At 39.2% G+C, this 12,927-nt stretch overlaps 1 protein-coding gene across 9 annotated transcripts in view; it reads right to left on the bottom strand.

Annotated features, from left to right (window-relative positions):
• Positions 1–12,927, bottom strand: part of SOX5 (SRY-box transcription factor 5) — a 1,093,182-nt gene that overhangs the window by 32,343 nt on the left and 1,047,912 nt on the right. For all 9 annotated transcript variants that reach the window (XM_065940365.1, XM_065940375.1, XM_065940347.1 and 6 more), the window contains one exon: positions 4,335–4,480. In XM_065940365.1, coding sequence (XP_065796437.1) covers positions 4,335–4,480 — 146 coding nt within the window. The remainder of the gene's footprint in view (positions 1–4,334; positions 4,481–12,927) is intronic.

Genomic DNA, 12,927 nt, shown 5'->3' with positions numbered 1-12,927 from the left:
TACAGTAGTTAGATATCCTGATACATGTCATGAAAAGCTTTTCTAACATATATTACAGCATAGGCCATCATCTTTTTAGGACAACTACAATGGGAGTGAAGGAAGTGATCAAAGAAAGCTCTGGTGTGTTCCACATTTCTGTGCATGCCAGAGGGCTCAGTCCTGAAGAACCTACCTCCCAATGCAGGAGATGTAGGAGATACAGGTTCAATCCTTGGATTGGGAAGATCCCCTGGAGGAGGAAATGGCAACCCACTCCAGTATTATTGCCTGGAAAATCCCATGGACAGAGGAACCTGGTGGGCAACAGTCCATAGGGCTGCCAAGTGTCAGACAAGTCTAAGTGACTGAGTACACACAGACAAGGATACCTTCAAATACAAGGTCAGAACCTGAATAGGAAGCTGGTCAAAGCTGTGCCATTTGGGTGTTAAAAATGCAAGTAGGTGGTTTTTATAAAACAAATGTATATATGAGGGTCTTCTGAGTCTTCCTACCTGAGAAGATGACTTATTCATCCATAACACTAATCTGTAACAGAGCTAAGTGCTAAAAGATAACATTATTTGAATACACAATCAGGCTATAATTAACCAGAGATGACAATTATAAATAACACTGTGTCCCAGAGTTTCCAAGAAACCTGACATACACAGTTCTTGGGTATGTTGAAACACTTCCAAGAAAAGTAAAGAAATGAAAAATCTCTTAGAAGTCTTCAATTAAAATGTGTTTCAGTACAAACGACTTTCATTATGTGTTTTGGTACATATGACTGGAAAACATTTGTCCCTCTCTTCACACCTCTAATTGTTTTCACTGCCCAATTACAGCTTTTCAGAATTAAGACATTCTAGTTAAGACAAGCATGTTGGTCATTTGAAATGTGAAGAAAAGTTAACGTGTATAAGACTTGTGTACCCTAGAAAACAGATCTCTGCTATAGGTTTCCAATTATCTGGATCTTGGGACATGCCAGCTCCCTCTATCTTTCTTTCTCCTTCTTCCCCACTTCTTACATTTATGTCACATACTTTCAGGGTTTAGGAAGTTGGGAGAATTGTTAGAGAAAAAATGCCATCCTTTTAGGAGGGGAAGAGGAATTTATATATATATTGCCTTTATTTCTTTTGTAGGATCTGTGAGGCAAAATTTCAAGCCAACTACTGATCTAACTGTATACTTTGGCCATGGATGAAGCTGGACAATTATAACAATCTATTAAAAAGGTAGGTATTAAAAAATGATGACACCATATGTCTAGTGATGCTGCTTCATGTGGAAAAACAAGCAGCCACTTTTGTTGAGTCAGGTTTATAACTGATTTGATATGCTCAGCAACACGGGGTCTTAATTCAGCTCCTGTAGGAATTTACCCACATAAATATGCCATGATTAACAATCAAAATCATAATTTGATCTAAACTGTAAGCTCTGTAATAGGCAGAGAACATATTTTCTTGTTCTCAATACAAGTACGTAGCAGCACTGTCCCTGATACATATGGGTCCTAATGTTGAATAATGACTAATTAAAAGATATAAATTTGACATTATTTCATTCCCATGAGTTGCAAGACATAGACTGATCATTAATTTGGTACAAATGTCAGCTAAGCCAGTTCAACAGGAAAAGGCAACCACAGTAATTCCTGCTTCTAAGAGAGCTTCAGTCTCAAGTGTCAAGGGATGAACTAATTTGAATTCTCCAGCTGAAAAGGTTTACTTACACATTACAAGTGTTTGCCAGACTACTGCAATAATGGATTTTTACATTTTTATATTTTACAGTTACATGATGCAATTTCATTTTTTTAGATTTTCACTTAAAAATCCATAAAAATACAAGATCATAGTTGAAGATGTAACTCAATTGCATTGAAAGGGCATGGTGAAGAGATTCAGGAGCATAAACTTCTTGAGGATGAAGATATCTTAATTGGCCAACAGATTCTGGCAGGTATTACTTCAAAAATAGATTAAAAAAAAAAAGTTACTATAATTCTGTAAAAGAGAAAGGAAAATTGAAAGGAGTAGTTTTTAACAGAGGCAACTCACTCATGCAGCTCAAATAGGAGATGCTGACCCGAGAAATAAAACAAAGTCTGATTGTGGAAGTGGAAGATGAAGTGGAAATAAGGTCCCGAACAATGGACACTACGGAATAAAATGAATGCAGATGGTTCCACTCCTGTTACTTAATCAAAAGGCTGAGCAGAGTCACTGGAGCCGGCATGAAGTCATGTGTTAGAACAACAGCTGATCTGTATTAGAGAAGATTAACTCGCAGTGCCATGGTGGAAGGCCCAGGATTATTTTATGTACTTCCATTGCCTTACAAGCCGTCAGCACAATTATTGCTCTCCGATGTGAATGACTGATCTGTAACCACAGCTAAACAGCATGCTGCTTAGGGGCCTAGGAGCTTCATGAAGATGAATTTCCATACCATCAAAGTGCTTTTAATGGGCTCCCTGATCCAACCACAAGGCCTGTTTTGCAAGTATATAGAACTCTGGATGAAGGCTTCCTGTCCAAAAGGATTTGGTCGGTTGTCACTTGACAATTCCCAGCCAGCACAGGGGAGGAGAGGGGGGAGATAGGTAGAGTTGTCTCTGCTTTGGAGGATTAAAAAAAAAAAGGGTACAGATGCTGGCTGAATGCAACCAACTGCTGTATCCACAGCTGAATTCAATGCGCTTAACAAATAACGGCAATTTAGCTATGCTTGCGAGGAATAGCTTGAGTCACTTTGCATTAGCATCTGGCTGAGTGTTAAACTCATTTCTACATGGGGTGCAGAGAAAAGGAATTTCTGTTCAAGCATCCTTTCAAGAATGTTTAAATATTTGAATATAAATTCCTTTATGCTTGCTATCATTCCTTCTTTGAGCCGTCACTTCGTTTTCCCCCTTCCCTTCTGGTGCTTAGCTAGAAAATTTTCTAGCTGTCCTTCGAGCTGCACCAGTGTTGCTCTTCTTAGGATGTGAGACTGCCAGGGAAGAACACTTGACCATGCTTGGCTCTCCCCTCTGGGAACAACAGAACTGAAATCATGTCTCCATCTTTCTGACCCATGGTCAGATCAGAAGTACAGAAGAACATCACTTCAAGCATTCTATAGTAATAAAACACATTATTTTTTCTGTATAAAATGCAATGTAGCTTAGACAAAATAGTTTGAAATTACTGGAGCCCACATAAAGTACACGTGTAGCAGGATCACACCTTCACTATGCAAATTGCTAGCTTCTATATCCCTGGATTGGGAAGATCCCCTGGAGAAGGGAATGACAACCTACTTCAGTATTCTTGCCTGAAGAATCCCATGGACAGAGGAGCCTGGAGTGCTACAGTCCATGGGGTGGCAAAGAGTTGGACACGACTGAGTGACTGACATTTTCACTTTCACTTAGAGATTACACGTAAAATTCCATAGAAAACCTGAGAAACTGGAAAGTTATCCAAATGAGCAACCTGTCCATTCTGGATGATGCCGTTTGATTCATAAGCTTCCTATGATAATTAAGTTTTGAGTTATACTAAGTAGCTGATCATTTTTTCTCTTATATACTGTATATAGTTACTGGATTTTGAAAAAAAGGGGATTCAATAACACTTTAAAATTTGAATTAAAAATACCAAGTATGACCAAAGGAAGTCTAATCACTTCAAGTCTTCTATAGTAACATATTATTTTTTTTCTGAATGCAATACAATGAAGCTTAGGCAAAATAGTTGGAAATTATTATAGCACAGATGAATTCAGAAATTTCACTGGGCTTAAGTATAATAATAGGTATATTAATACTGTTCCCATTTTAAAGAAAAAACTTTGTTTTATAATCAAGTAAAAATTCCCAATTGTGCAGTCACCTACAACGTGACAATGCTTCATGCTGGAAACATATTATGACAAGCTCAGGTTCTTAGATACTTAGACTTTGAGCATGGGTATCATCCAAGCTTACACTGATTAAAGAAGATTCAGCTTTTTCAAATCCAGCTCATCCCCAAATACAAGTTGAGCATCTCTGTAAAGCAAAACTTTCACTTAGACCCAGATATTTCAAAAGCCACTTCATTTTAATACAAAGTGATGGCAGAAGAGGGGATAGTAATTGTCAATAAGGTTCAGATGGATAGAAGGGAATTATAACGCTTCTCATTTCCAGATGGTTTTGATTAGGATGGGCATGAAGAATTTTGTACTGATCAAGGGAAAGAGGGAGGGAGAGCAGTCATTCTGAGGATGGTGAGAAGAGAAAAAGATAAAGAAGACATTCAAGCAATTTAAGTATTTTTGGAAAGCCAACCATTATTTGAAGAACTCACCTTTTCTGTCCGGCAGTTATTGAGACCTAGACTATTCACAACAGCCACCTTCCCATCAAGCACCTGCTGCTCCCGCCGGAGCTGCTCCTTCATCTGTCGAGCTTCTTGGATTGCCTTGGTGACAGCATCATGGTCATTTAAATAACCTGAAGATGTAACAGAACGAAGGATATGTTTTGCACAAATATATAGACAGGTTAACCTTCCACCATAAAAATCACTTCTTTTTTGGGAGTGGCTAATGTCTGGCATATACTAAGTTTTTCAATGGAATCAGTCTGAAATGAATGAATGAACGAATAATTGATGATGACTGATTCACACAATTACATCAACATGATGCCAAACATCTGTTGTCAAAATGTAATATTTAAGTGAAGTACAGCTGTTTCCACATGTTGGAAAAGATGTTTAAAACATAAACTTTAAATAAACTTTTTTAGTCACCTGAGTATCTTGTAGTGAAAAAATACAACCTATCTTTCATTTTTTTTTCCCTATGAGGATCATTTGAATGTTACCAGAGGATATAAGTATTGATAATTATCACTGTTATTTACTGATCCTCTCATAGTATTAGAAATGTCAATTTATAGAGTTTGAGTATGACTCTATTAGGTCTGTCATATACAGAAGGAACAAATCATTATTAACTGACTCTGGAAGAAGAGCATTCTCCCCCTTGCATCCATCCATGGTGAAATAAACCATAGGTGGCAGTGGCTTGTGACAGGTACAAACTTGCAGTGGTGAAGAGGCTAAATTTCAAGCACAGAATGTAACTGAGCACCTGTAATTGTTGGATAAGAAATGGTGGCTACTGAGTAACTATAATCACACTTAATTCACACTCTTAATAGGATGGTCAAATGACCAACCTGTATCTGCAACTACACAATCCAGAGTTAGTTAAAAAAAAAAAAAAAAAAAAAAAGCCAAGCTATGTCTTTTAAAGAATAACAGGTGTAAGGAGAAAGGCTAATTTTAATTTTTATTTTAACACTGGTCATTTAATTTGATGCACATTATGCTGATAATCTGCATGATTTTAGGGTAGAATAGTGAGGGAAAGGGATCATTTTGCAAATATTGAAAGGAGAGCTAATGTATCATCTTTCACTGTCCCTATCTTTTAACTAGGGCATAAAATGGCATAAACTGAATCTATAATATGAAATTGCCCAGAAAAGGGACTTGTTTGTGACATGAGGCTAAATCTAACCAGATCCATTGGTGAATTGTGACAGATGGAGGGACTGTGAGACAGAAGGCAGGCACTAATCACACATAAAATGACCGGCTTGCCTCAACATGTTCCATGGATTCCAGCAAACTTTACACCCTAATCCATTTTTAGAACAAAAAACATCTGGGCCATAAATCCTCTAATCTGCCAAAACACGCTATTAAATCCCCTGATTTGTTGAAAAACACTAAGATTAAAGAAAGGAAATATAAAATGGCTAACTGCCGTGTTAGGAAAGTGTTATTAATACTCTTTCTTTGTCTCAATTATGAATGTTCTGGTACTAAAGAGCCTTGTCTAATCATGTCAGATTACACATCCTCGTTATATTACTAGACTCTTCTATCTGATCTGCTGATTGCCAAAAAAACCTAGAATACTTTCGTGCTGCTTAAACATTTCTATTGAAGAAGCTGATGCCAGATTAGCACAGTGCTTTGGTGCTGGAAGGCTTCTAAATGTGGCATGTCTTTTTCCCTTTATTATGCACAGACTGAGCATTGTCCTCTGATCTTGAGGCAGAAAGAGAAGTTCCAGGGTAGGCAACAGAAAGGGGAGCCTTGAGAGATACTATCTATTTTGCTTTTCTGAGCTCAACTCATTGGAACGTATTCAAAAAAACAACACATCCTTACTCATTATAAATACAATATGAATAAAACTACTAGTTAGATCTAGGTCAGATTAACCTTTAGGGTTAACATGTACTTTAATTTATGGTCGTTTTTAACCTTCTAGCATCCTCAGCATCCTGACTTGATACTTAAATATTATTCTCTAATTCATTGTGTTCACAAACACTAGAATGAAATGCTGCTCTTACGTGACAGGGATGTTTTTGGAATATGTTCATTTAGCAAAAGATCTTAAGAAGGTCAGCCTGATTTTCCCATCCTCTAAACCCTGGCTCAGATAGTAAAGAATCTGCCTGCAATGCTGGAGACCTGAGATGGATCTCTGGGTTGGAAAGATCCCCGTGGAAAGGGAATGGCAACTCACTCCAGAATTCTTGCCTGAATTATTCCATAGACAGAAGAGCCTAGTGGGCTGCAGTTCATTGGGTCACACAGAGTCAGATGTGACTGAGCGACTAACACTTTACTTTTACAAACCTAGTTTATGTATGGCCTGGTACAATGGTACCACGCATTTCTGTAATCTATTTAGCTTCTCCAGAGCACAAATGTATTGGAAATGGTTTGGGACATGGCACTGAGTCAAAGTATGAATTCTTTATGCTTTTTAGGCACTGCCAAGGTAACACTGTGCAGGAGAAATTATTAATATATATGCAGAAAGGATGAAAATTATTTTGGGGGTGCATAACTGACATACATATGTTCTGCAATGGCTATTTCCAATGTGAGGTGTGTGGGGGTGTGCAGGTAGATATAGGTGTTCACGTTAAAAGAAATATTCTTGCTTTCAGAGACCTAAGCTTTAGTTAAAATGCTACATGAAATTCTGTTTTGCATATAGGGTTATCATTACCATCTTTTTAAATTCCATATATATGTGTTAGTATGCTGTAATGTTCTTTAACATGTATCTGCTGTGTTAAACCAAAAAGCTGTTTATATATTACAGAGTTGACTCATAATAGGACTGTTTGCTGATTCTTCATATTTTCTTCTCATCAGAGTCACCTACTTCCCAGTCTTGCTGGTTTCTTCTCTCAGTAAAAGACCTCATCTCTAATTCTGGAAGACCAATAAGGCTGAACTCTCACCTTCATGTCCCACCCAGAGTCCTAGTCCAGGCCAGCTTCAAATCTATCACCAGTTGTACCTATTACCTCCTTCTGTTTCAATGAAAAATCAAGGCAAATCCCCTAAACTCAACACTCTAGATTTCTATACATCTCTACTGGTTATTCTCTTTCACATTTCCATCATCCACTTGGACTTCTCTACTATTGTTACCACCTCCACTTGCAAGTACCTAAGGCTCTCCTTCTGAAACAAGCAAATAAATTCTCTCAACTTTGTGTTGCCCTCTCTTTCCAATCCTGTTTCTTTACCTTCCAAACCAAATTTCTCAGGAATCATATCATATTCTCTCATTCCTACCTCCCTTCGCATTCTCACTATAGTCTCGTTTCCATCGCCCTTGCTCTTTCAGATGCCAAACCCAAGGGCCACCTTCCGTTCACGGCAGAAACAGCACTGGCAATCCCCTTGTTACTGAAACTCCTTCCTTCCCTGTTTCTCATCACAGAACTGGATCCTCATCTCAATTACTCCATCCTCATATCCCTGCCTGAGATCTTTCTTCATCTGCCCCTTAAATTTGGTCCAGGATTTCAATCACCAGAAAATAATTTGTGCTTTGGAGTTGGATAAAACTGAACCTTACTACTTACTTGCTATATACAAAGTGTATGCACTGTTTTGCCTTTCTAAATCTCAATGGCTTTACTGGTTACATGGAATAACCTCACTAGATAATGTGGCTTTGTGAAGATTAAATGAGTTAATATGGTCTATTAGCATAAATAAATGGTCCATGAAAGTTATTCAGTAACTGTCAGTTTAGTTACAGAATGGCATAGTGAAACAGGTAAAACTTGGGCATTGGATTCACATGGATCCAGGTTTATACTTCTTAGGAAGTGTGATATTTGCCAAATTATAACACTTAATTTCACTGAGTTTCCATTTCTCTCAACTGTAAAATGAACATAAGGCTAATGGAAGAATCAAATGAAATAACACGTGAAGGAGTAGGTAACACTTGGTATACCTGAGAACACAGCAGAAAAATGTTATTGCATTTTTTTCCTCTTTCATTTTTGCCTATATGCTCATCCTTAGCAGTCCTGTTGCACAGCTTTGACCACTATGATAAAATCTGTGAGGGGATATCCTTTGTTGTTGGTACCGAGGTTCAGTAAATGGGAGTCACACATTAGAGTTCAAAAGACCCCGAATGAACACTTGATACATTTTATTCTGCCTTCATTATATACTTGAGCAATAAGTACATCTCAAGACAGGATCAGAAGGAAGGGTAAGTGTTTAGGAGAGGTTTGGTAAGCTTCTTATGAGGAAAATGGGAGGGCAAAGACCAATATGGCTTCCAGTTAGCACCTCAAATGACATTTGGGAAATGCAGGTTAGGAATCATTAATATAAGAAAGGTGTGAAAGTCTGTGACTGTGCTACACTTACCACAGTTTGATTTTTCATACCTTGGAATTCCTCCTTAACCATAACCAACAAAATTCTCAAAATTAAAAACTTCCCTATTATATAAGGACTGATGCTGAAGCTGAAACTCCAATACTTTGGCCACCTCATGTGAAGAGTTGACTCATTGGAAAAGACTCTGAAGCTGGGAGGGATTGGGGGCAGGAGGAGAAGGGGACAACAGAGGATGAGATGGCTGGATGGCATCACCGACTCGATGGACATGAGTTTGGGTAAACTCCGGGAGTTGGTGATGGACAGGGTGGCCTGGCGTGCTGTGATTCATGGGGTCGCAAAGAGTCGGACACGACTGAGCGACTGAACTGAACTGAACTGATTATATATTTTTTGGGTTTCCCTGGTGGCTCAGTGGTAAAGAATCCTCCTGCAATACAGGAGACCTGGGTTCGACCCCTGGGTTAGGAAGATCCCCTGGAGGAGGAAATGTCTACCCACTCTAGTATTCTTGCCTGGAGAATTCCATGGACAGAGGATCCTGGGGGGTTATAGTTCATGGGGTCGCAAAGAGTCAGACATGGCTGAGTGTATACACATACATTATATATTTTAAGGGGCCAAAAGTATGGACCAACTGGAAGGTTCAATCTAGAGGGGATAAAATCTAAATAGAAAGAGCGAATGAATAGCTGTTCCACAAGGGAAGAGCCTGTTAAAAGGTAGAAGGAAAAACAACAAACTACTTGTAATGGATTGAACTGTGTCTCTCAAAAAGATAGGCTGTGTCCTAACCCCTGGTTTGGTGAATGGCATCCTTATCTGGAAACTGAGTCTCTGCAGATGTGTAAATTAAGGATCTTGAAATGAGATCACCCTGGACTTATGATGGGCCTTAAATTCAATGATTTGTGTTCTTCTAAGAGAAAGGAGAAGGAAATGGCAACCCACTCCAGTATTCTTGCCTGGAGAATCCCATGGACGGAGGAGCCTAGTGGGCTACAGTCCCCGGGGTCACAAAGAGTTGGACATGACTGAGTGACCTAACTAACTAACTAAGAGAAAGAAGGGAAAGATTTTACATACAGACTCAGGGAAGGAGGTTACATGAGCATGGAGGCAGACACTGGAACTATGTATCTATAAGTCAAGGAACACCAAGGACTGTTGAAGCCTCTAGGAGCTGGGTTGTTGCTCAGTTGCTCAGTGGTGTTTGACCCTTTGCGACCCCATGGACTGCAGCATGCCAGGCTTCCCTGTCCTTCACCAACTCCCAGAGTTTGCTCAAACTCATGTCCATTGAGTTGGTGATGCCATCCAACCATCTTGTCCTCTGTTGACCCTTTCTCCTCCTGCCTTCAATCTTTCCCAGCGTTAGGGTCTTTTCCAATGAATCAACTCTTCACATCAGGTGGCCAAAGTATTAGAGCTTCAGTTTCAGCATCAGTCCTTCCAATGAATATTCAGAGTTGATTTCCTTTAGGATTGACTGGTTTGATCTCCTTGAAGTCCAAGGGACTCTCAAGAGTCTTCTCCAACACAAGTTCAAAAGCATCAAATTCTTTGGCGCTCAGCATTCTTCATGGTCCAACTCTTACATCCATATATGACTACTGGAAAAACACATAACTTTAACTAGATGGACCTTTGTTGGCAAATTAATGTCTCTGCTTTTTAATATGTTGTCAGGTTTGTCATAGTTTTTCTTCCAAGGAGTAAGTGTCTTTTAATTTCATGGCTGCAGTCACCACCTGCAGTGGTTTTGGAACCCTAGAGCTGGGAGAGGAGTGAAACAGATTCTCTCTCAGTGCCTCCAGAGGAACTAAGCCTGCTGATCCCCTGACTCTGGATTTCTTTCTAGCTTCCAAATAGTGAGACCCAGTTTATAGTAATTTTTCATGACAGCCTTCCAAACCAATATACGGCAATTAGTCTTAAGGAAGGTCCTAAGACTCAAGGGATGATCCCAAAGAGTGTAAAGGATCTACTGCCTGTCTCAAACCCTTCCTGATTTCCAGTCACACAGGCCTGTCTGCCAAGCTTCCCTACTGGACTGTCCCGTGCATCATGTCTAGCATGAGATTCATCATCTTCCCACCACCTCACCCTGGTCTGCCTACATTCCATGTTCCTTTCCAGGCGCCCATCCAGTCACTGGGGAGGCACTCAGACACCTCCTTCAGTTCATAGGTACAAAACATGAGACAACCAGTGTCTGGGGCTACGCCTCCTCCTCAGCTCTCAAATGTGCTTTTTCTCCATCCCTACTGGCTCCTGCTTTCGTGGAAGCCACCTCATATCTCACTTGGGCTTGATGTTTTCACCTCTTAACTGGTTTCCCTCTTTATGCATACACCCCTTGAGTCTCTCTCCTACTCTACTTCCAGCTGAAGCATTCCAATATCTTCCAAAAAAGGGAATTTGAATCACTTCACTTTACCCAATTAAAAACTCAACTCTTACTTCCCTGGTAGCTCAACTGTTAAAGAATCTGCCTGTAATGCAGGAGACCCCAGTTCAATTCCTGGGTCAGAAAGATCCACTGGAGAAGGGACAGGCTACCTACTCTAGTATTCTTGGGCTTCCCTGGTGACTCAGATGGTAAAGGATCTGCCGGCAATGTGGGAGACCTGGGTTCGATCCCTGGGTTGGGAAGATACGCTGGAGAAGGAAATGGCAACGCACTCCAGTATCCTGGCCTGCAGAATCCCCATAGATAGAGGAGCCTGATGGGCTACAGTCCATGGGGTTGCAAAGAATTGGACACGACTGAACAACTTTCACTTTCACTTTCCTACCCCAGAGCTTAAAGGAGCACTTCCTAAGTTGACAATCTGAATATTCTGTGAAAAAATAATTCCATGTTCAAAAGAGTATGGGAAGTACTAAATTAAAGTTTAAAAGGTTTCTCTGTGGCATGCATTCCCCAAATCTTGAATACATTAATGCGACTGTGAATCTTTCAGAGATAACAACAGCATCATATTCCAAATATCCTGGAACAAGAAACTCTTTAATGTTCCCCCAAAAGCATCATTCTGGGATAAATTCCAAACACTTTAAAATGGCCTAATAGTCTCATGATATCAACCCTGCTTATCCTTCCCACGTCATTTCCTGCTGGTTTCTCAAGAGCTCTGTGCTTAAACTGCATGGAACTATTTCCTGTTCCAAGCACAAGCCTTCCTCTTCACCCCTTCCTCTGTCTCCTGAGCTTTCCTCTTAAACTGAAATAGGCGTTTTCTGGTGTGTTTGGGAATTTACTCAAATGTCAAGCCTTCTTAAGCATTTTCCTGACATACCCCAGACATGCTCCTTGGCAACCTTAGTACTTCTCATCTCCAGGCTCCTGCAAAAGCTTGGAGATGCTTTTACCATCACGTTGTCTCTTGTTTTTGTAAGTTTGTCTTTCATGCGAGTTTATAAGTTATTTGAGGGCATTTTTTTTTTTTTTCTTTTTCCTTTCAGCCTTTTATTCCTTTGGCCCATGGTAGAGCCTGTTGAAGGAATAAATGCATATTTCTAAGTTGAAAGTATCTTCCTGTGTAATTCCAAGTTCATTGATGATCTACTTCATCATATAAATGGGAGCTTGAACCACATGACACAGGTTTCTTAAAATTCATGGCTTTAAAGTGTACTATCAGGGTAACACAAATTCTTATTTACTGCATTTAATTATTTTATGTAGAACTTATTGGTTGTAGTAAAAGTAAGGGAACATGTGTTTCAAGTAATATTCAAAAAATATTAAGTTTTCTCTGTTTTCTGAGTCACTTATCAACATCAAGTTTTTGGTACTCTGATATGCAGCCATTTCTTCACCTATTAAAATTTGTGAGAACTAGATAAAAAATGTGAAATTAAAGTGTAAAGTGCTATGCAAATATTAATTGTTAGATGCTGAATAATATCCTTAACTTCCTGATAATCTAGTGGCTTTCTAAGAAATGGTTACAGTGTTTTTGTTTAATAACCTACCTTCACAGAAGCTTTTTCTCATTAAAACTGTAAACTGATGAAATTTACAGGTAAGATGCTTATTCACATCACCATATTTAAAATTAGCAAGTTGCAGAGATAAATATCACATTACTGGACTTGAAAATATTGCCCTTCATTTTATTGAATCAATGTGCATCTCCTATATCTGCTCAGTAAAGTTTTACATTTCATGTGTTAATGCCTCTGAGGAATGAAGGGC

The sequence above is a fragment of the Muntiacus reevesi genome, chromosome 1 (genome assembly GCF_963930625.1).
Source record: "Muntiacus reevesi chromosome 1, mMunRee1.1, whole genome shotgun sequence".
NCBI lineage: Eukaryota > Metazoa > Chordata > Mammalia > Artiodactyla > Cervidae > Muntiacus > Muntiacus reevesi.
This window is presented reverse-complemented; position numbering and strand designations above follow the sequence as displayed.